Source organism: Nerophis ophidion, linkage group LG16 (genome assembly GCF_033978795.1).
Source record: "Nerophis ophidion isolate RoL-2023_Sa linkage group LG16, RoL_Noph_v1.0, whole genome shotgun sequence".
NCBI lineage: Eukaryota > Metazoa > Chordata > Actinopteri > Syngnathiformes > Syngnathidae > Nerophis > Nerophis ophidion.
Window position 1 is genome coordinate 11,579,526 of NC_084626.1, and position 25,540 is coordinate 11,605,065.

The 25,540-nt window shown below is 39.2% G+C and overlaps 1 protein-coding gene across 1 annotated transcript; it reads left to right on the forward strand.

Moving 5' to 3' along the window:
- Positions 1 to 3,261: 3,261 nt before the first annotated feature.
- Positions 3,262 to 25,536, forward strand: mfap2 (microfibril associated protein 2). Its single transcript, XM_061874235.1, has 9 exons — positions 3,262 to 3,369; positions 6,567 to 6,616; positions 15,303 to 15,347; positions 15,423 to 15,449; positions 16,195 to 16,275; positions 16,372 to 16,413; positions 16,488 to 16,575; positions 22,865 to 22,938; positions 25,097 to 25,536. The coding sequence occupies exons 2-9, from the start codon at positions 6,586 to 6,588 to the stop codon at positions 25,201 to 25,203; spliced, it is 495 nt and encodes a 164-aa protein (XP_061730219.1). The 5' UTR covers positions 3,262 to 3,369; positions 6,567 to 6,585; the 3' UTR covers positions 25,204 to 25,536.
- Positions 25,537 to 25,540: the final 4 nt, after the last annotated feature.

Sequence of the window (25,540 nt, forward strand, 5' to 3'; positions counted from 1 at the left end):
ACCCTCCTTTTTTGGATTTTGGGAGTACTCAAAGTGATGCCCCGGGTGATTCCCTTTTTCTGCGGTTCCAGGTCTTGGATACTTTGGTGAAGAGAGGAGTGGAGCTGTCAACCAATGACCACCTTGTTGGAGTTGGCGCCAATGGTGTGTGGTGGTGATGGTTTGGGGTACACTGTCAGAACTAATTTTAATTCCCAGTGAGCGCTTCGAACATGTTTCAAGGTAGGCACTGGACTTTGAGTTCGAGTGGGCTATGTTGCACTCTATTGTCGTAGCGGCCGATCTGAGCTGTGGCAATTGGTGCCTGTTGTGGAGGAAATTCCGGAACCTGCTGGTGGACATCAACAGCGGAGGATGTCGTCAAGCTGAAAAAGGAGTTCTCTTGGGCCTTCTTGGCCAATAAGACTCCAGACACAACTGACAAGTACCTACAGGCCAAGTGGTACGCAGCTTTCATTTAAAACATGGGAGAAGTTTGAGGAAGCCATTGTGAACAACATTCTGGCAGATTTGAAGAGATTCTGGACCACCTCATAATTCGGTAAAGCTCTGGATGTTGTGGAGTTGTCTTGGTTGCTTCTGGATTGGCAGACCGGCGTGGTGGTTGGCCTTTTCCGGAGGGTTTGTTCCAACTATCATGGCATCACACTCCTCACCCTTCTTGCTAAGATCTAATATGGGTACTGGAGAGGAGGCTCCGCCAGCTAGACGGACCTCGAATTTAAGAGGAGATGGCATGGGGACGCTGTGGTTCGGTTGCTAGAGCGGCCATGCCAGATTTAAAGAGATTGTAGACCACCTCGTAATTCGTTTAGGCTCTAGTAGCTGTGGGGTCGTCTTGGTTGTCAAAGCATCGGGAGGATTGCCTCTGGATTGGGAGACCGGCGTATCCCTTTTCCGGAGGGTTTGTTCCAACTATCATGGCATCACACTCTTCACCCTTCTTGGTTAGGTCTAACATAAGTACTGGAGAGGACGCTCTGCGAGCTAGACAATTCTCTTAGTAGAGCGGCTGCTCCCAGCAAGCTGAGGGTTTCCTGGTTCGATTCCCAGCTTCCGCCATCACGTCGGTTGTGTCCTTGAGCAAGGCGCCAACCTTTCTCCTGCCAACTCCCGCCATCAGTGTGTGAACGGGTGGATGTGGAAATAGTGTCAAAGCCCTTTGAGTACCTTAAAGGTAAAAAAGCGCTATGCGCCAGGGCTCCGACCCATTTAGCAGTGTGGTTTTCGTCTTGGTCTTGGAACTGTGGACCACCTCCACACTATCAGCAGTGTTATTGTTTTCACAACCGTGTCCCTTGGGAAGTCCTGTTCTTGGACCGCCTGATCGTGGCAGTCTGCTCCTTGTATGATAGGTGCCAGAGCTTGGTCCGCATTGTCGTAAGTAAGTCAGACCCGTTTCCAGTGAGGTTTGGACTCCGCTGGGGCTTCCCTTTTTCACTATTTCTGCTCATAACTTTTATGGAAATGATTCCTAGGCACTTTGAGGAAATCCGGTTTGGTCGCTGCAGGTTTGGGTTTCTCCTTTTTGCAAATGATGTTGTACTGCTGGCTTCATCTCACCAATATCTTCAAATTTCACTTGATTAATTTGTAGTAATGTGTGAAGCCACTGGGATGAAAATCTGCACTTCCAATCCTGAAATCCATTGTTCTCACCCGGAAAAGGATACAGTGCCATCTCCAGGTCGGGAATAAGATTCTGCTCCAAGGAGAAGCGATCAAGTACCTTGGGATCAAGTTCATAAGTGAGGGAAAAATGGACTGAATGATCGGCAGATCGGTGCAGCGTCTACAATGATTCAACTTCTGCATCGGGCCGTCATTGTGAAGAGGGTGCTGAGCCGAATGGCAAGGCTCAACCTACGTTCCTACCCTCATCTACGGTCATGAGCTTTGGGTTTTGACCAAAAGAACAAGATTGCAGGTACAAGAGGTTGAAATGAGTTTCCTCCATAGGTTGACAAGGCTCTCCGTTTGAGATAGGGTAAAAAGCTCTGTTGAAGTCATTCCACTGCTCTTTCACATCGAAACCAGCCATTAGGTGGCTCGGGCGTCTAATTAGGAGGCCCCCTCGAAGGTCTCCTTGGTAGGAAGCTCCGTCAAAGTCATTCCACTGCTCTTTCACATCGAGACGAGCCATTAGGTGGCCTGGGCATCTGTTTAGGATGCCCCCCTGAATGCCTCCTTACTAGGAGACTTCGGCGAAGACCCAGGATAAATTAGCCTAGGAATGCCTTGGCATCCGCTGGAAGAATCTGGATGAAGTAGCCGGAGAGAGGAAAGTCTGGGCTTCTCCGTATAGGCTGCTCCCTCCGCAACCCACCTACAAATTAAGTGGAAGAAAATGAAAGTGTACTATATCTCAGTGTAGGACAAACCTGTCAATTGTCCAGTTTTTCCTGGGAAATACATTTTTTCTCGGATTGTGCAGGACTCAAAAATACTCACAAGTCCTCTGCAAAACTCGGGCATGGGCTTGAGTTGTATGATAAATGCTACCAGTAGATGGCAATCAGGTATCAAAGATATGTATAGACTAGAAGTGGATCAAGAAGAAGACTTTATGTGCGGGTGTTTGTTGCTAGCTAGGGCTAACATGAAAAAATTTATTGTGTTCACCTTTTGCTTTGTGTAAAATATGTAAAAATCGAGGAAGGAAATTCATTTGAGATCGGTAGGTCGTGAGTTCAAACTCCAGCCGAGTCATACCAAAGACTACAAAAATGGGACCCATTATTATCTCCCTGCTTGGCACTCAGCATCAAGGGTTGGAATTGGGGGTTAAATCACCAAAATGATTCCCGAGCGCGGCCACCGCTGCTGCTCACTATTCCCCTCACCTCCCAGGGGGTGGAACAAGGGGATGGGTCAAATGCAGATTTGCTATTTGTAAAAATGGTCAAATCGAGGAAGGAAATTAATTAAATAGGCCAATTGGTAAAGAAAAAGCCCATGATTTGTGTTTTTATTTTAATTTGCTTAAAATTAGAGGCGTCTTCAATGGGAAACCAGATTAAAACCGCTAACTGATCTTCTTGTGTCAGCGAGGACACTTCAGTGGTCAGACTTGCTGACTTGTTATACGGCGGACATGAGGTGAGGGTTTATATTTTATTTTATTAAATTTTTCATTGATTTGCCGGCTTTTTAATCCCTGAGAGTTTTCCCATATTTGGAAAAGTTGCCAAGTTATGGTGTGCGTCGGTGTTGTTGGTTCTTTCCGTCGAGCGTTTGTCGCATGAGGGCTCGGAGGCTGGACTGGGGAGGAGACTATAAGGCAAGCTGGGGGCTGCAAAAGTCCTCCACTCAGTGGGCGCATGAAGGCTGCAGGAAAGTCGCACAATAAAGCAAAGACAGCAAAGTTTGGTAAGTTGGGTCTTCTTCTCTACAACTTCTACCTTTTTGTGTGGGACGTACAGTACTCTTGTGTCTGGGAACAACAAATTCGATTGTGCGCGTGGACTTTTGGGAGAGTGTGAAGTCTTTTAGTGAATAATATATGGGAGCTGACATGTGGTCGTGTGTTTTCACTGTGGGGTGGTGGTGGTGGGGGGGGGGGCAAATTAATCTCTTGCAGCACTGTGGGGACGGGGGTGAGGGGTAGCAGACAAGTGAGGGTCGATGAGTGCAAAAGAAAAACTATTGAATTATTTCTGGATTAAACTAGTAATTAAACAGCATAAAACTACCTCATAAGTAATATACTTTGTGTGTGTGTGTGTGTTGAAGGGGATGGAGGAAGGGGGGTTGCGTGGGAGGGGGTGGCGTGGGGGTGCTGGGCTAATAGCTCCCAGATGTGTGCTGTGAAAACATATGGCCTTTGATGCCACTGTGATGCCCCATTGGAATTTATATACGTGTGTGGGCATGTGTGTGTGTGTGTATGTGTGTGTGTGTGTGTGTGTGTCTTCTTTTATTTCTAACCTTCTTAAACAATCAACCAGGAAAAGTACCTTCCATATGAGGACCGGGGAACAAGTTAAGACCGACATCATGGTCCCAATACAGAAAAGCATTGCATCTAATAGAAAATGTCTCATTTGGTGGTGAAATCTATCAAAATTAGGGTGGTCCCAAAAAGGACGGATTTTTCAAATTGACCGTGTGTCGGTTTTAAAAGTGCTCCCCCCTCTGGTCAATATATGAAATAACAAGTGTGTGTAAGAAATTTGAAATTCGTCCCCTTTGGCCAAAATGGCTAAAGAAAGGAAAATAAATACGTATATAGAGACATACTGTAATAACTTGAAGTAAACAATTACAAACAACCCCCCCCCCCCTCAAAAAATTTACTAAAAGCAATTTCTTTCTCACAATGTGTCGACTTTTTTCTGATAAATTTGGGAACAAGTCTTTCTGTTTCTGTAATATTGCAAAATGTTCTCGTAAAATTTGGACTTTTTTTTTAATGTACAATTAGTACTTTTTAGTTCAAAAAGGGGACATTTGTCATATGAAATTCTGACTTTCATCACAATATTGCCAATTCTTTAGTTTTTCTTGTAAAATAGTGACATTTTTTGAGTAAAATTATGACTTTTGTCATAATTTTGCCAATTAAAATTCCAATTATTATTATAATATTGCCAAAATGTTAATGTTTTCTTATAAAATTTGGACTTTTGTCAAGTAAAATTACAACAATTTTTCTAAAATTGCCCCAAATTTTAAGCTTTTCTTTTATAATTGTGACTGTTATTGAGTACAATTCCAACTTTTATCATAATATTGCACAAAAGTTCAGTGTTTCTGGTCAAATTTTGACTTGCGTTGAGTAAAATTTCGACTTTTATAATAATACTGACCAAATCTAAGATTTTGTTGTGAAATTACAACACATTTTTCAAAACAAGCTTTTTTATACTTGAATAGTATGTATATATTATTATGGTCCCAATACAGAAAAGCATTGCATGTAATAGAGAATGTCTTATTTGGTGGTGAAATCTATCAAAATCAGGGTGGTCTCAAAAAAGGAGGGATTTTTCAAATTGACTTTGTGTCGGTTTTAAAAGTCCTCCCCCTCTGGTCAATATATGAAATAACAAACGTGTGTAAGAAATTTGAAATGCGTCCCCTTTGGCCAAAATCGATAAAGAAAGGAAAATAAATATGTATATAGAGACATACTGTCATAACTTCAAGTAAACAATTACGAACAAAAAATCCCCCCCCCCCCTCAAAAAATTTACTAAAAGCAATTTCTTTCCCATGATGTGTCGACTTTTTTGGTGTACCTCTCTAAGACCGAAAGAGAGCTTCTGTCATATAGAGGATCTTTGAATAATATGTTGGCAAAAGGTATACTTATAAACAGTAGAACTCTCCTGTTCTATAGAGGATCTTTGAAACACATTCTCCGTAGTAGATCTTTACAATTACTAGTGTTCCTGTCAAATAGAAGATCTTTGACTAGCATTTTTGTAGTGGATATTTCCAAATAGCACTGACACAGAGCTCCTGTCATACAGAGAATCTTTGGCAAGTGTGGTTGGTGTAGGTCCCTAAAACCAAAAGAGAGCTTCTGTCGTATAGAGGATCTTTGAATAATATTTTTTCAAAAGGTAGACTTATAAACAGCAGAACTCTAATGTCTTATAAATGATATTTGAAAAAACGTTCTCTGTAGTAGATATTTACAATTACTAGTGTTCCTGTCAAATACAAGATCTTTGACTAGTGTTTTTGCACTTGGTCTGTAAAAAAAGCTAAGTCGATTTTCTTACGCTCGTCCCTTTTGGGGGGGGGGTGTTCACTTTTTTTAAAAACATTTTTAAAGCAGCGCAATCCAGTTACACAGAGTCCTTTTTTTTTTTTTTTTTTTTTTTGTCATGAAAAAGGGACGTTTTTGTCATGAAAAAGGGAGGTTTTTGTGGTTGGTGCACTAATTGTAAGTTTATATTGTGTTTTTATGTTGATTTGATAAAAAATATTAAACTTTTTTTTTTTTTTTTTTTAAATAAAATAAAATAAAAATGAATAAAAAATTATTCTGCGGCCCGGTACCAATCGGGGACCACTGGTATAGAGGATCTTTGAATAATATTTTTTCAAAAGGTATACTTAAAAACATCAGAACTCTCCTGTCCTATAGAGGATATTTGAAAAACATTCTCCGTAGTAGATCTTTACAATTAGAACTGTTCCTGGTAATAGAAGATCTTTGACTCGAGTTTTTGCGCTTGGTCTGTAAAAACAGCTAAGTCCATTTTCTTCCGCTTGTCCCTTTTCGGGTGGGGGCAGAAAGGAAATGAGGGATGTGGAGGCAGACGGCGAGATAAAAGAGCATGAAAAATCGTCTGGGTCCGCCAGGTCTTTTGCTGGAATGTAGCTGAAACTGCACAGAGGAGAAGAAGAAGAAAAACGCAGCGATTGTTCTTCGCAAGCACAAACTTTCCACATTCTTGCTGTCATACTTCATTTTTTCCCCCCTTCTTCTTAGCGGGGGCCAGTAAGGGAGTCTGTGTCAGGGGGTTGAGTTGAGACTTAAACCAGCGAGAGAAACGCAAGGAACACATTCTACTTGTACTCACCTTGGTCTTCTTCTTTCCTGGTGTTCACAGCGAGAGTCACTGACTGACCATGAGAGTCCTCCTCTTCATCTGCATGCCAGGTAACACACTCCCTGATAAAGAGCCTTCATCCTCACTATACATTTACGTGTTTGCAAGGTGATCAAAGTATTAGATCAGGCCTGGGCAATTATTTTGACTTGGGGGGCCAAATTCAGAGAAAAAAAAGGTGTGATTTACAATATTAACTATGAACGATAAAACACTGAATACTGACAACATATGAACACTGTTTCCATATGAGTTGGGAAATTGTGTTAGATGTAAATATAAACGGAATACAATGATTTGCAAATCCTTTTCAAACCATATTCAGTTGAATATGCTCCAAAGACAAGATATTTGATGTTCAAACTCAAAAACTTTATTTTTTTGCAAATAATAATTAACTTAGAACTTCATAGCTGCAACATGTGCCAAAGTAATTGGGAAATGGCATGTTCACCACTATGTTACATCACCTTTTCTTTTAACAACACTCAATAAATGTTTGGGAAATGAGGAAACTAATTGTTTAAGCTTTGAAAGTGGAATTATTTCCCATTCAGTCGTTCAACCGTCTGGAGTCTCCGCTTCATAATGCGCCACACATTTTCGATGGGAGACAGGTCTGGACTGCATGTGGGCAAGGAAAATACCCACACTCTTTTTTTTACGAAGCCACGCTGTTGTAACACGTGCTGAATGTGGCTTGGCATTGTCTCGCTGAAATAACCAGGGGCATCCATGAAAATGACGGCGCTTAAATGGCAACATATATTGTTTGAAAACCTGTATGTACAGTACCTTTCAGCATTAATGGTGCCTTCACAGATGTGTAAGTTACCCATGCCTTGGGCACTAATGCACTCCCATACCATCACAGATGCTGGCTTTTGAACTTTGCGTCGATAACAGTCTGGATGGTTCGCTTCCCCTTTGGTCCGGATGACACGATGTCGAATATTTCCAAAAACTATTTGAAATGTGGACTCGTTAGACCACAGAACACTTTTCCACTTTGCATCAGTCCATCTTAGATGATCTCGGGGCCGGAGAAGCCAGCGGCGTTTTTGGATGTTGTTGATAAATGGTTTTCGCTTTGCATAGTAGAGCTTTTACTTGCACTTACATATGTAGCGACAAACTGTATTTAGTGACAGTGGTTTTCTGAAGTGTTCCTGAGCCCATGTGGTGATATCCTTTAGAGATTGATGCCGGTTTTTGATACAGTGTCGTCTGAGGGATCGAAGGTCACGGTCATTCAATGTTGGTTTCCGGCCATGCCGCTTAAGTGGAGTGATTTCTCCAGATTCTCTGATCCTTGTGATGATATTATGGACTGTAGATGTTGAAATCCCTAAATTTCTTGCAATTGCACTTTGAGAAACGTTGTTCTTAAACTGTTTGACTATTTGTTCACGCAGTTGTGGACAAAGGGGTGTACCTCACCCCATCCTTTCTTGTGAAAGACTGAGCATTTTTTTGGAAGCTGTTTTTATACCCAATCATGGCACCAAACTGTTCCCAATCAGCCTGCACACTGTGGAATGTTCCAAATAAGTGTTTGATGAGCATTCCTCAACTTTATCAGTATTTATTACCACCTTTTCCAACTTCTTTGTCACATTTTTCTGGCATCAAATTCTAAAGTTAATGATTATTTGCACTAAAAAATGTTTATCAATTTGAACATCAAATATGTTGTCTTTGTAGCATATTCAACTGAATATTGGTAGAAAATGATTTGCAAATCATTGTATTCCATTTATATTTACATCTAACACAATTTCCCAACTCATATGGAAAAGGGGTTTGCATAAACATCACACCCCCTCTGCATTGAAATATTTTACAATCAAGCGAAACGAAACAAAAATGCAACAAACACAGTGAAATATGAACGTGAAGGGTAAAAAACCCCACCTACAATCTGATATATCGCTAAGCTTTAGAACTTTGTTGTAAAAATCTCCTTCCGTGTCTGTCCCTGACTGCTCTGGAAACACTCTGTGGAAACGCTCCCCACTCACACTGCTTGGCGCCTCGTCTGAGCTGCTGTGACTTAGATTACCATAGTAACTAATTAGATTACCATAGTAACTAGTGCCATACTTGCCAACCCACACAATTTTCCCGGGGACTCCCGAATTTCAGTGTCCCTCCTGAAAATCTCCCAAATTTCTCCCAATTCCCACCCGGACAACAATATTGGGGGGCGTGCCTTAAAGGCACTGCCTTTAGCGCCCTCTACAACCTTGCGTCATGTCCACTTTTCCTCCGTACAAACAGCGTGCCGGCCCAGTCACACAATATATGCAACTCACATAAATGAATGCAAGGCATACTTGAACAACAGCCATACAGGTCACACTGAGGGTGGCCGTATAAACAACTTTAAGACTGTTACAAGTATGTGCCACACTGTGAACCCACACCAAACAAGAATGACAAACACATTTCGGGAGAACATCCGCACCGTAACACAACATAAACACAACAGAACAAATAGCCAGAACCCCTTGCAGCACTAACTCTTCCGGGATGCTACAATATACATCCCCCTACCACCAAACCCCCTAAACCCCGCCAACCTCACCCCCCGCCCCCCCATCTCCCAAATTTGGAGGTCTCAAGTTTGGCAAGTATGGTAAAGTGTCTTGCCCAAGGACACAATGGCAGTGACTAGGATGGTAGGAGTGGGGATCGAACCTGGAACCCTCATGTTGCTGGCACGGCCACTCTACCAACTGAGCTACACCGCCCCACTTTGCATTCATGTTTTGCTGTTTTTTACATATTTTGTTGTCTTTTGCTTAGTCTGAGAAGTAAAAGAGGTGCTAGGTTCATATGTTGTTAATATTCAGTGTTTTATTGTTCACAGTTAATATTGCAAATCCCACTTACTTTATTTTAAAGTACATTTTGGGCGTACCATTCAGTAAAAAAAACTGTAAAATTCCATTTTGTTTTTTTGAGGTGGTCTGTCATAACTTTTTTACAACTCTATCGGACATTGTGACTTTTGGTATTAGTGTTCCTTAAAAAAAGGGACCAATATGCGCCACACTGTGAACCCACACCAAACAAGAATGACAAACACATTTCGGGAGAACATCAACACCGTAACACAACATAAACACAACCGAACAAATACCCAGAACCCCTTGCAGCACTAACTCTTCCGGGACGCTACAATATACACCCCCGCTACCACCAAACCCCACCCACCTCAACCCACTCCCCAACCCCATCTCCCAAATTCAGAGGTCTCAAGGTTGGCAAGTACGACTAGTACATCATGCAAAAGCGCATATACCAACCATTGAAAAACGTTGTATAGTTCAAGACTTACGGCCATTCGAAAACATCACTGCACATCATAGTGGCAGCTGCAGTTTCCATCTTAAAGATACTAAAAAAATGATTTGGGAATGTCCGGCGGGCCAGTTTGAAAAGCATGATGGTTCGCGATTAGAAACAGCTCTCAGTGTGAAGCATTGCATTAATATACAGTACACATATAAACATATTGTTCAATGAATACTGCACCTCAAAACCGATGATTTATTATTATTTCACAGACTTCTTTAAGTCTGCTTTGAGACCACCACAATGTACCATACAGGGTAGCGTCTGGATTTTCCTTATTCATCCCAATAAGCGAGTAATGAAAGCACAGTTACTATATTTTTTGGACTATAAGGCGCACTTACTTTCATTTTCTCAAAACTCGACAATGCGCCTTATAACCCGGTGCGCATAATGTACGGAATAATCCCGGTTGTGCTTACCGACCTCAAAGCTATTTCATTTTGTACATGGTGAAATGATAAGTGTGACCAGTAGATGGCAGTCACACATAAGAGATAAGTGGAGACTGAAATGTGACGCCAGTAAACAACACCAAAATGTTATAAGTTCCTTTGACAATATAGAACATTACACACAGCACTCAAAAATGTATAAAAATGTTTTAGTACGAATGTGGTAAGCTATGAGGCCGCACCGCTTGATGCATTTTATTGTGCTTCAACACAGAAGTATTATTATGGTGTGCATATAAGGTAGGACATATTATCTGGCGTTTTGTTTCGCAATATTATGCAAAAGCAACTTTTCTTACCTTCTGGTACCTGCTGATCTGTATTTGGTGTCCGCATTTATAGTTTGTGCTGACACCGTAGTCGATAAGCTTCTACTTTTTTTCTATCTTCTTGACATTCATCCTCCGCTGTTGCCATTTCTAATATAGAGTAGTGTAAAGTTCTTATCTGTCAGTAAACTCGCAATAAAAGCGCTACAACATATCGGTGTAGTGAGTTTACATTATTCACCCAAGGAACTTTAGTCTTTAGAGAGTTCCGGTCGCACAGTTTTCCTGAAGCGACTGTCAGAAAGCGACTTGAAGATGATCTATAAAACATAATCTATGCAACATTTTGACCAAAGAACTGCCATAACATGTTATGTAGACCACAAGGAAGTGTTTTACATTTAGAAAAAAAAAAAGGCTCTTTTAATGCGCCTTTTGTATGAAAATAGACTTGAATATACCCGCTCATTTTATAATCCGGTGCGCCCTATGGTCCCGAAAATACGGTACTATTGTTGTGCCACCTAGTGGCGGCTTGATGAATTGCAATTTTTAACAGGTTGAACTACGGCGGTCGACAGGAACATCCAAACGTATGGAAATAAAACTGTTTGCAAATGCGTATCTTAATCTGTGTGTGTGTGTAATCACAATCAGGTGTTCTAATTTTTGTGTCTGTATCTAGATGTGTGTGTGTGAAAGAATAATCTGTCCTTATTATTATATACAGACACACAAATTGGTACATGGACAATCTGTTTTGTTACAATTATACTTTCACACAAACGCTGAAATATTTCAAATACCAAAAAAATGTACAGGATCCAAAACACATGCAAAAAAATGCAACAAATGCCAAACACACACACACACACACGCACACACACAAACACACACACACACACACACACACACACACACGCACGCATCCACACAAACACATGAAAAACAAACTTACGAGATAAATGCTGCAAAATGGAATTTAGCCTGGCTGTGAATTAATTCCCTTTTTTCTTTTGATTAAAAGTTCTGTTTTCAATATTAACCCCATTGTCACAGATGTGTGTGAGTGACAAGAAGAAAAGCTCTGTCTTGCTCGGCCAGAAGCGGTTTGGTGCACCTGTTTGTTTGCTCGTGTAAATATCTAAATCCGACTTAATGTACGGAAAAATTGAGGAGGTTGATATAATAAGTACATTAAAGATGATAAAATGCTATTCATGCTAAGCTAGGTGAACTAAACAGCCACATCTTAGCTTTGTGTTTAAACAAAGCAGATTAGTGTAATAATAGTTTTGTCCAAAGATGGTAAATGGGTTACACTTGTATAGAGCTTTTCTACCTTTTTTAAATAAAGACAGGCAGGCTAGCCGGCTAGTTTTGTCTAAAGACTAGCGGGCTAGCTGACTAGTTTTGTCTAAAGACTATCCGACTAGTTTTGTCTAAAGACTAGCGGCTTAGCCGACTAGTTTTGTCTAAAGACATGCGGGCTAGCTGACTAGTTTTGTCTAAAGACTTGCAGGCTCTGTGACTAGTTTTGTCTAAAGACTAGCGGGCTAGCTGACTAGTTTTGTCTAAAGACTAGTAGGCTAGCTGACACTTTTGTCTAAAGACTATCCGACTAGTTTTGTCAAAAGACTAGCGGGTTAGCCGACTAGATTTGTCTAAAGACTAGCAGGTTAGCCGACTTGTTTTGTCTAAGGACTGGCAGGCTAGCCGACTAGTTTTGTCTGTAAACTTGCTAGCCGACTAGTTTTGTCTAAAGACATGCGGGCTAGCTGACTAGTTTTGTCTAAAGACTTGCAGGCTCTGTGACTAGTTTTGTCTAAAGACTAGCAGGCTAGCTGACTAGTTTTGTCTAAAGACTGGCGGGCGAGCCAACTAGTTTTTTTAAAAGTCTAGCAGGCTAGCCGACTAGTTTTGTCTAAAGACTAGCAGGCTAGCCCACTAGGTTTGTCTAAAGACTGGCGGGCGAGCCAACTAGTTTTGTCTAAAGTCTAGCAGGCTAGCCGACTAGTTTTGTATAAGGACTAGCGGGCTAGCCGACTAGCTTTGTCTAAAGACTGGCGGGTGAGCCAACTAGTTTTGTCTAAAGTCTAGCAGGCCAGCCGACTAGTTTTGTCTAAGGACCAGCGGGCTAGCTGACTAGTTTTGTCTGAAGACTTGCTAGCCGACTAGTTTTGTCTAAGGACTAGCGGACTAGCCAACTAGTTTTGTCTAAAGACTTGCAGGCTAGCCGACTAGTTTTGTTTAAAGACTGGCTGGCGAGCCAACTAGTTTCGTCTAAAGTCTGGCAGGCTAGCCGACGACTTTTGCCTAAGGACTAGTGGGCTAGCTGACTAATTTTGTCTGAAAACTTGCTAGCCGACTAGTTTTGTCTAAAGACTTGCGGGCTAGCCGACTAGTTTTGTCATAAGACTTGCAGACTCGGGGACTTGTTTTGTCTAAAGACTAGCAGGCTAGCCGACTAGTTTTGTGTAAAGTTAAAGTTAAAGTACCAATGATTGTCACACACACACTAGGTGTAAAGACTGGCGGGCGAGCCGACTAGTTTTGTCTAAAGACTTGCGGGCTCTGGGACTAGTTTTGTTGAAAGACTAGCAGGCTAGCCGACTGGTTTTGTTTGGGCGGTATAGCTCGGTTGGTAGAGTGGCCGTGCCAGCAACTTGAGCGTTGCAGGTTCGATTCCCGCTTTCGCCATCCTAGTCACTGCCGTTGTGTCCTTGGGCAAGACACTTTACCCATCTGCTCCCGGTGCCACCCACACTGGTTTAAACGTAACTTAGATATTGGGTATCACTATGTAAAGCGCTTTGAGTCACTAGAGAAAAGCGCTATATAAATATAATTCACTTCACTTCACTAAAGAATAGCAGGCTAGCCGACTAGTTTCGTCAAAAGCAGGGGTCACCAACGCGGTGCCCGCGGGCACCAGGTAGCCCGTAAGGACCAGATGAGTAGCCCGCTGGCCTGTTTTAAAAATAGCTCAAATAGCAGCACTTACCAGTGAGCTGCCTCTATTTTTTAAATTGTATTTATTTACTAGCAAGCTGGTCTCGCTTTGCTCTACATTTTTAATCCTAAGAGAGAAAAAACTCAAATAGAATTTGAAAATCCAAAAGAATATTTTAAAGACTTGGTCTTCACTTGTTTAAATAAATTCATTTATTTTTGTACTTTGCTTCTTATAACTTTCAGAAAGACAATTTTAGAGAAAAAATACAAACTTAAAAATAATTTTAGGACTTTTAAACACATATACCTTTTTAACCTTTTAAATTCCTTGTTAAATCAATGTTCAAGTAATTTTTTAAAATTATTATTGTAAAGAATAATAAATACATTTTAATTTAATTCTTCATTTTAGCTTCTGTTTTTTCGACGAAGAATATTTGAAATATTTCTTCAAACTTATTATGATTCAAATTCAAAACAATTATTCTGGCAAATCTAGAAAATCTGTAGAATCAAATTTAAACATTATTTCAAAGTCTTTTGAATTTCTTTTAAAATTTTGGTTCTGGAAAACCTAGAGTAAATAATTATTTGTCTTTGTTAGAAATATAGCTTGGTCCAATTTGTTATATATTCTAACAAAGTGCAGATTGGATTTTAACCTATTTAAAACATGTCATCAAAATTTTAAAATTAATCTTATTCAGGAAAAATTACTAATGATGTTCCATAAATTATTTTTAATTTTTTTTACACGGATTCGAATTAGCTAGTTTTTTTCTTCATTTTTTACGGTTGAATTTTGAATTTTAAAGAGTCGAAATTGAAGATAAACTATGTTTAAAAATATAATTTTAATTTTTTCCCTGTTTTCTCTTTTAAACCGCTCAATTAAGTGTTTTTTTTTTCATCATTTATTCTCTACAAAAAAACCTTCCGTAAAAGGAAAAAAAATGTACGACGGAATGACAGACAGAAATACCCTTTTTTTTTAATTATATATATATATATATAGATTTATTTATTAAAGGTAAATTGAGCAAATTGGCTATTTCTGGCAATTTATTTAAGTGTGTATCAAACTGGTAGCCCTTTGCATTAATCAGTACCCAAGAAGTAGCTCTTGGCTTCAAAAAGGTTGGTGACCCCTGGTCTGAAGACTTGCAGGCTAGCCGACTAGTTTTGTCTAAAGACTTGCAGGCTAGCCAGTTTGGTTCTAACACAGCACGGTGGAAGAGGGGTTAGTGCTTCTGCCTCACAATACGGAGGTCCTGGGTTCGATCCTGTGCTCGGGATCTTTCTGTGTGGGGTTTGCATGTTCTCCCCGTGACTGCGTGGATTCCCTCCGGGTACTCCGGCTTCCTCCCACCTCCAAAGACATGCACCTGGGGATAGGTTGATTGGCAACACTAAATCGGCCCTAGTGTGTGAATGTTGTCTGTCTATCTGTGTTGGCCCCGTGATGAGGTGGCGACTTGTCCAGGGTGTTACCCGCCTTCCGCCCGAATGCAGCTAAGATAGGCACCAGCACCCCCCACGACCCTGAACTGGACAAGCGGTAGAAAATGGATAGATGGATATACATCTCGATAATAATAAAGAATTTGATTTTTATGCCGAGAGCACAGCAAAATAATATAAAAGTGTTCGACTAATTCTAAGTGTTAAATGTTCATTCATGTTTCTGTCATCAACAGTTGTGCTCGCCCAGGCTCAGTACCAGGACCCCTATCCCTTCCTGCGTGAGTGCAATCTTTAACGACATGTTAACATGCATTATAGATGTGACTCTTCAACCTCTAATTCTTCCTCTCCAGGGGACTATGAGCCAGATTATTTCACAGGTAAAACACATTTGGGTTTATGCATGTACTTTACTGTGATTTTTCCTTTACTTAAAAAATAAAGGCTCAAATCTCTCTTACGTAAATACGCTAATATGTTATAAAAAAAATATATAGAAAAAAGCTGCCTGCTCTTTACCTCTGTTTTATTCATAAATGTATATATATATATATATATATATATATATATATATATATATATATATATATAAATATATATATATATATATATATATATATATATATATATATATATATATATATATATGGATAAAACCCAACACCAAGAATAGACATTTGAAAGGCAATTTACAATAAAAAAAAAGAATAGTGAACAACAGGCTGAATAAGTGTACGTTATATGACGCACAAATAACCAACTGAGAAGGTGCCTGGTATGTTAATGTAACATCTTATGGTAAGAGTCATTCAAATAACTATAACATATAGAACATGCAATACCTTTACCAAACAATCTGTCACTCCTAATTGCCAAATCCGATTAAGTATTATACGTCTAGTCTCTTACATGAATGAGCTAAATAATATTATTTGATATTTTACAGTAATGTGTTAATAATTTCACACATAAATCGCTCCAGAGTCTGAGTCGCACCCCTGGCCAAACTATGAAAAAAAACTGCAACTTATAGTCCGAAAAATACGGTAATAACAATACAGTCATGCTAATAGCACCCAAACCGAGTATTGTTATCTTTGTAAAAACTGAATTGGACTTTTCCAGATTCTGATAATCCCGATTCTCTTCCTGGAACCCTCCAGCAGCAGGTTCACATTGACCCCGTGATTCGTCCTGAAAAAACAAGTATGTCCGCTCAACTTCCCTCAGGCTATTTTTTTTCTTCTGTTGTTTCCATCTGGATAATGTATCTACATTTTCTTTTTCTTTTTTTTACATCAGACCTCAACTTGGAGACGGAGCCCACGGAGCCCGGTCCTCTCGGTAAGGAGCGTCTGGAGACGCCAGGACGGACACGATGAAGTAGAAATGATGGAGTGGAAATGTGTGCGTTGCAGATTGCAGAGAGGAGCAGTATCCCTGCACCAGACTTTATTCTGTGCACAAACCATGCAAGCAGTGCCTCAACAGCCTGTGCTTCTACAGGTAGGTTGCACCTGGAAACAGTCAAGTGATGTCCTCATCATCTACTTGCTGTTTATGAGCCACAAAGCCCATCTGGACATAATAAAGCAATTTGGCCGCAAGGTTCTCACTGAGTACTCACATACGAATAGACAGGTGGAAGTATTTGTTCCCTGAAAAACAGTCTATAAACAAACCGCTCGTCTTTTAGATTTACACACGCACTAACCAACAGCTTACCAAGCGAGGCAGAGCTTTTTTTCTCGTCACTCACACAAACCATTGATTATGACACAGAGATCGTCTGTAAAATAAAACTTTCTAAAAAGTTGTTCCTATTGGTATCCACTTTTTTTACTTCTAATACAATATCAATATTAAAGTTAAAGTACCAATGATTGTCACACACACACTAGGTGTGGTGAAATTTATCCTTGATCACCCCCTGGGAGGTGAGGGGAGCAGTGAGCAGCAGCGGTGCCGCGCCCTGGAATCATTTTTGGTGATTTAACCCCCAATTCCGACCCTTGATGCTGAGTGTTAAGCTGGGAGGTAATGGGTCCCATTTTTATAGTCTTTGGTATGACTCGGCCGGGGTTTGAACCCACAACCTACCGATGTCAGGGCGGACACTCTAACCACAAGGCCACTGAATAGTTTGGAGCCTTGAATATTAGCCGATACTGATATTGATGCGATATGAACACGGATCATATACATACTTTTAATATTTAGTAGTGTGGAATGTAAGAGAATTTTTAATCAAGTGAAATTAATCAAAGAACTATGTTAGGTATGAAAGACAATAGGGGGTGTGGGAAAAAATTGATTCGAATACGAATCGCAATTATCACGTTGAGCGATTCAAAATCGATTCTCTTTTTTTTTTAATCTATTTTTTTTTTTTTTTTTTTTTTATTAATCCAACAAAACAATACACAGCAATACTATAACAATGCAATCCAATTCCAAAACCAAACCTGACCCAGCAACACTCAGAACTGCAATAAACAGAGCAATTGAGAAGACACAAACACGACACAGAACAAACCAAAAGTAGTGAAACAAAAATGAATATTATCAACAAGAGTATCAATATTAGTTATAATTTCAGCATAGCAGTGATTACAAATCCCTCATTGACTTTATCATTAGACATTTATAAAAATAAAAAAAAGAACAATAGTGTCAAAGTGGCTTACACTTGCATCGCATCTCATAAGCTTGACAACACACTGTGTCCAATATTTTCACAAAGATAAAAGAAGTCATATTTTTGGTTCGTTTAATTGTTAAAACAAATTTACATTATTGCAATCAGTTGGCAGAGGGGTTAGTGCGTCTGTCTCACAATACGAAGGTCCTGCAGTCCTGGGTTCAAATCCAGGCTCGGGATCTTTCTGTGTGGAGTTTGCATGTTCTCCCCGTGAATGCGTGGGTTCCCTCCGGGTACTCCGGCTTCCTCCCACTTCCAAAAACATGCACCTGGGGATAGGTTGATTGGCAACACTAAATTGGCCCTAGTGTGTGAATGTGAGTGTGAATTTTGTCTGTCTATCTGTGTTGGCCCTGCGATGAGGTGGCGACTTGTCCAGGGTGTACCCCGCCTTCCGCCCGTTTGTAGCTGAGATAGGCGCCAGCGCCCCCCGTGACCCCGAAAGGGAATAAGCGGTAGAAAATGGATGGATGGATGGCAATCAGTTGATAAAACATTGTCCTTTACAATTATAAAAGCTTTAAAAAAATCTACTACTCTGCTAGCATGTCAGCAGACTGGGGTAGATCCTGCTGAAATCCTATGTATTGAATGAATACAGAATCGTTTTGAATCGGAAAAATATCGTTTTTGAATCGAGAATCACATTGAATCGAAAAAATCGATTTATAATCGAATTGCGACCCCAAGAATCGATATTGAATCGAATCGTGGGACACCCAAAGATTCTCAGCCCTAAAAAACAACAACATATTTATTATTAACCCGCTCGAAAGGATTTATGCTGTCTTTAAATTGAAGTGGAATTGCATTTATTTTTTGGGTGACACCTAGTTGTCACAATAATTCCTCAAGTTAAGTACATGACACAGTTAGCTGATTGATGCAGACCCGTTTGTTACTGGGTACTTTCTAATACACTTCTGCTTTGGAGACTTTATGTGTAAGTAATATGCAACTATAATTATTTGATACTCTTTTATGTTGACAAATGTGCTGGTTGCTCAATGAAAGACATGTATTACATGTATCTAGCGTGTGTGCTAATGTGTGCTTAGCTGTTGTTTAGCTGCTAGCTCATAGTAGCCTATAGCTTACCATTTTTAATTTTCCTGAGGGAACTCTCCTGAAAGAATCAATAAAGTACTATCTATCCATCTATGTTTACATTTTGTAAATGATTGGACTAAAATACAATAAAGACCAGTTAGCTGAATGATGCAGACCCGTTTGTTACTGGGTACAATCTAACACACTTCTGCCTTGGAGACTCTGTGTGTGTAAGTATTATACAACTTTGATACTTGTTTAGGCAGTACGGTGGAGGGGTTAGTGTGTCCGCCTCACAATACGAAGGTCCTGGGTTCCATCCTGGGCTCAGGATCTTTCTGTGTGGAGTTTGCATGTACTCCCGTGGGTTCCCTCCGGGTACTTCTGCTTGCTCCCACTTCCAAAGACATGCACCTGGGGATAGGTTGATTGGCAACACTAAATTGGCCCTAGTGTGTGAATGTGAGTGTGAATGTTGTCTATCTGTGTTGGCACTGCTATGAGGTAGCGACTTGTCCAGGGTGTACGCCGCCTTCCGCCCGATTGTAGCTGAGATAGGCACCAGCGCCCCCCGCGACCCCAAAGGGAATGAGCGGTAGAAAATGGATGGAGCTTATATCGAAGATTTTGGATGCAAGCTGATCATCATCATCATCCAATACTTGTTTTACATCTGATATCAGACAGATATCAATATCATATCAGGACACCCGTTTTTGTTTATATTGACAAATGTTGTGTGCTTAGCTGTTGTGTAGCTGCTAGCTCCTAATAGTAATATTGTATTGGGACACCCCCAGGTGTTAGCAAACAACACTGAAGTGAAAACATATTTCTGGTCTATAAATGGTCCTGAAAAAGGGATTGTCTTCTATTTAGGTTACTATAGTGGAACTCGTTCAATTCGAGGCTCTTTGGACCGGCTGACTAAGGTCCACATTAGCAAAAACCTTCGCTTACACATTGACGTTATACATTATACGTATGCGCATAATCTTTGTTACAGTGGCTAACAATTTTTTTTAAAAGCGGTACAGTTTTGTTAGTTGCTGTGTTTCAAAGTCGTTTTCACTGAGGGCCACATCGCAGTTATGTTTGGCCCCAGTGGGCCACTTCTAGCAGTTAATACTACTATTACACAATGCAGTTTTATTAGTATATTTGTTAAAAACTAAAATGTAAAAAAAATATAGTATGTTGCCATAATTTCACTTCAAAATTTGGTGTATATTACTGTAAATGGAAAAACAGTACTGCTGTTTTTATAGTAAAAAAAAAAAGACAGCTTAGTTGCCAGAATTTTACTGTAAAATGTGTATTAGTTTTTTACTGTCAATAAAAAAACTGCAATTATATATATATATATATATATATATATATATATATATATACACATATATATATATATATATATATATATATATATATACATTTTTTTCCTGTCCAGCTTGTCAGGCAAATCATATAGTTGATGTAGATGCCGATATCGGCTATTCAGGTTTACTTTACAAAAGAGAAGTGTAGGATACTTCTCTTGTTGCCTTATTTGAATTTGACTTTATTAAATGTGTTTATATTATCATTTGGTGCAGCCGGGCCGGAGCAGGAGGGGATAGAAAGAGAAAAAAAGGAAGACAGAGGGGGAAATTGTGGGGAGAAGAGTGGGATTAGACACAAGGACAAAAACAACAACAGCAAACACAACAAAAAACAACAACAATAGAACAACACCAGCACATACAATATGTACAAATGATGGTAAAAGTGATAGCAAAGAAGCAGTTAGGGAAATAAATAATAATATAGACATGACAATGAGCATTTTTACACTACAACTGGAGCAATACAAATACCAATAGAAAAAGCGCTATTGATCATGAACAATACCAATAGTTTACCTCTATTAGCAACAACACAGTTGTTCAAATGCAACAATACATAAACATAATGATAACTAGAGAGAAAAAAGGAATACCGAAAGATGGAGGGGAAGAGAGAGAGGTAATCTATATTTATCTTGTAGATTGTACCATGAAAATTTCAGACCCCTCCAGGATTTCTAAGCGGGAAAACTTGCAAAATAGCAGGGTGTTCAAATACTTATTTTCTCCACTGTATGTTTGATGAAACGTGATTATGTGCATGAGTGTATGTATGTGTATGTACATGTATATGTACAGTATGTGTACATGTTTGTTTGTACCGTGAATGTGCATGTAGATGGACGAACTTGGAGGTATGTACTGTATTTGTGTATGTATGTGGGAGTGTAGGTACCTATGTATGTATGTTTGTATGTATGAATAACGGTGCAAAACGGAAATTATAAAATACAATTTTGGCACCTGAGCTGTCTTTTTTTTTTTTTTTTTTTACCACACATCAACAACTGTAGATTTTTCGGTGTATTACTGTTAATGCCAAAACTGCACCACAGTTTATTACAGTACAAAAAAGCAGTTTTTTTTCCCCATTTAGAGAAAAATGCTGTAAAAATCACAGTAAATTTCACAATTTTACAATGAAATCTATTGCTACTTTTACATTGCACCAAATCATTAGCATTAGTATTTCTATTTTATAAAATGATTTCCATCCATCCATCTATTTTCTACCGCTTATTCCCTTCGGGGTCGCAGGGGGCGTTTGAGCCTATCTCATTCCCAATCAGGCGGAAGTCGGCGTACACCCTGGACAAGACGCCACCTCATTGCTGGGCCAAATGATACATTTTTGCATAATTAGACAATATTCATGTTAACATTTGCAATTGCATGTAGTACATATAATTTTAAAGAAAGAATACATTTAGTAAGAAAATGTACAGTAATTTATTGATACATATTATTTGCAGGCTTTTGAGGGCCAAATAAAATGATGTGGCGGGCCACATCTGGCCCCCAGGCCATGATTTTGACACCTGTGAAGTAAACAATACTCCAACCCACAAACAGACAATTTGGCTTCTACATTTGATGTGGACAAAAGCTTGCATGTCGATACTTGATAAGTTGTCAACATAAGCAGCATTGACTGGAACAGGTTCTACAGTAAGGCATTTTCATTTTTTAAAAGACCTCATTTGTTACTTTGATGTTGGTCAAAATATGTCAAGTAAAACAAATAAGAAAAAGGCTGAATTTCTACAGGATGCAGAATAACATCAACAATAATGACAACATATACACACACTGGACACTTTATTAGGACCAGTTTAATAAAACCTACTATCTTTTAGTCTGATATACAGGTTATATATACATTCCACATTATTTATACTATTATCTTATTATTGAGGGGATGTTTTCACTATATAAGCTTAACAAAAACTCACTTCACTGTACTACTGTTTTTCAATACAATGTTTGTACATAGTTTATTAAATGACATACCAGTACAATATATATATATATATATATATATATATATATATATATATATATATATATATATATATATATATATATATATATATATATATATATATATATATATATATATATATATATTTCTTGTATTGAATTACTTTTAACTTTTATTTGTATTTATTATTACCATTGTCTTTCTTCGCTGGTCTGTTTTGACTCCTTTGAATGATACTTATAATAGTAATGATAACAATATCATAATCATACTTACATAAACACAACGAACGTGAGGCTAGAAGCCATCAGGCTGCGTTAAAGCGAGTACAGATGTTGACTCAACGCTCGTGATTTGGACTTTTGCCTTATCATTCGTTTACTATTGTTAAAATCACAAAGAGTACTTTCCACCATTAAAAAAAAAAAAAAAGAAGCATGGCGCAACAATTGTTTTTGTGGTCATTTAAGCTAATTGCATGAACGGCACTTGTAAAACATTGACGAATAAGAATAGCTAGTGCACAAAATGTGGTTAATTTCTAAGAGGAAAATGCAGGAGAAATGTCATGTGCAAAATATACATCAGTCATTTATGATGGTGTACACTTTGTTCATGGATGCTGTGTTTTTTAAAATTAATATAATACTTGCTTTATGGCTTCACCTTGTTGTGTTGCAGTTTGAGACGGGTGTACGTCATCAACAGGGAGGTGTGTGTGAGGACCGTGTGTGCTCACGAGGAGCTGCTCAGGGGTGAGTTCAACACAATCCTGACATCCTGCATCAGAGTTGTAACAGCAAAGCTGACATCAATTCATGCAGTACATAACCCAGCCAACAGGTGGCGCTCTGCTACGATTACAAAAAGGCTAGAGACCCTTAGGGAAATTTTGTGCCGGATCAATTTTTTTCAGTATAAACTCTGGCTGTGTTGAAGAAATATCATTAGTCGAAATTTACAATTTGAATTTATTCATTTTTAAAATATTTTTAGAATTGTCATCTCTATTCCGCTAAATAACGTTAAAAAGGCAACATAGCACAGAAACCTACACATTTGTGTCTTGCAACCAAAAATGTCCAGTTGATAATGCTTGTTTGAATACTTCTATTCAACTAACGTGCAACTAATGTTAATATTTTAATTTGGACTACTGGCTTTCAAATAAAACAAACCAATATATGTCCACCAGGTGGCACTATTTTCTTCCCATTTAAAGCATGCAACAAAATTGACAACTTTTGCCATTTTCTGCAACTGACATGGTTAAAAAAAAAAGATGTGTGTGTACTTTTATTTTAGATTTTTCCAATTAAAATAATGGAAAGCTTTAAAAATGGTAAATGGTAAATGGGTTGTACTTGTATAGCGCTTTGGACAGTATTTCCACATCCACCCATTCACACACTGACGGTGGGAGTTGCCATGCAAAGCGCTCACCAGGAGCAAGGGTGAAGTGTCTTACCCAAGGACACAACGGACATGACTAGGATGGTAGAAGGTAGGGATTGAACCAGCAACCCTTAGATTGCTGGCACAGCCACTCAACCAACTTCGCCACGCCGCCCCCTAAAAGAGTTAAAATTCCCAAAATATGATGATGACTTACAAATGGTAGGCTAATGTAGTTATGTGGGACTGACTTGTCTAAATTAGAAATAATTAATTTATGTATAATATAATATCTTTACAGCTGTTTTCAGTCAGCATGTTTTTACTATTCATTGTCAAATTATTGTATTACTTAATAAAATACCCACACAAACATATTATACATTTATGTTTTTTTCTTATTATAAATACAGTGGTCTTGTAAACATGCCTGATCTTAAAAATTTAAAAACACAAGATATAATTTTTGATGAGTCTGTTTCAGGCTGAAAATGTTTTGAAAGATTCACTGCGAATATGAAAAAAAAGCTTAAAAAATCTTGTGGACCTTTTTTTGTCCTTAGGATGGCATGGTTAACTTACACATCTGTGAAGGCACCATTAATGCTGAAAGGTACATACAGGTTTTGGAGCAACATATGTTGTCATGCAAGAAACGATATCATGGATGCCCCTGCTTATTTCAGCAAGACAATGCCAAGCCACGTGTTACAACAACATGGCTTCATAGTAAAAGAGTGCGGGTACTAGACTGGCCTGCCTGTAGTCCAGACCTTTCTCCCATTGAAAATGTGTGGCGCAATATGGAGCCTAAAATACCACAGCAGAGACCCGTTCTTATTATAAAAACAGTGGTCCTGTCAACATGCCGGACCCTAAAAAGTTAAAAACATTAAATATAATTTTTAATAAGTCTGTTTCAGGCTGAAAAAGTTTTGAAAGATTCACTGTGAATATGGAAAAAGCATCAAAAATATTGTTGACATTTTTGGGAAGCGTAGATTTTTTGTCCTTAGGATGGCATGGGTAACTTACACATCTGTGAAGGCACCATTAATGCTGAAAGGTCCATACAGGTTTTGGAGCAACATACAATATGTTTCCATCCAAGCAATGTTATCATGGACGCCCCTTCTTATTTCAGCAAGACAATGCCAAGCCACGTGTTACAACAGCGTGGCTTCATAGTAAAATAGTGCGGTTACTTGACTGGCCGACCTGTAGTCCAGATCTGTCTCCTATTGAAAATGTGTGGCGCAATACAGAGCCAAAAATACCCCAACGGAGACCCGTTTTTATTACAAAAACAGTGGTCCTGTAAATATGCCGGACCTTAAAAAGTTAAAAACATAAAATATATTTTTTGATAAGTCTGTTTCAAGCTGAAAATATTTTGAAAGATTCACCGTGAATATGGAAAAAAGCATAAGGACATATTTTGTCCTTAGGATTCTGGCATGTGAGTTGTTTTTGTTGGCGTTAAGACAAGCCCATAATGTGTTCATTGACCGCGTTCAGCGGACCTGTGTCGGGACCAGTTCTCCCGCTGTGGCGTGGCGGCGGCGAGCGGCCACTGTGGGTCGGTGGGAGGAAGCTGCGGGAAGAGCTGCGGCGGCGGGTGCTGATGCTACCGATGATGTCCTACAACGTCTTGTACTTGTACGTGTATGAGCCCGTGTGTATGTTTGACTATACTCCAAAGAAGCGTGATGATTGTACAAACCAATGGTGCTATAAACCATCACACTGGTGCTGTGTATTACAGGCCCCCCACTTTGTCACCCTATTAAATGGCTTTGTATTTGTACTGTACTTGTACTATGGTGTCCTTTTCCAAAAAGCAAAAGACAAAGAAGCTTTTTCTACCAAAATGCTTTGATCAGCGCTACTACTGCTTTGTTAAAGTGTTCACTATGAAGACGGAGATGATAATAAAGTTGTTGTTTTTACCGAAACAATGTC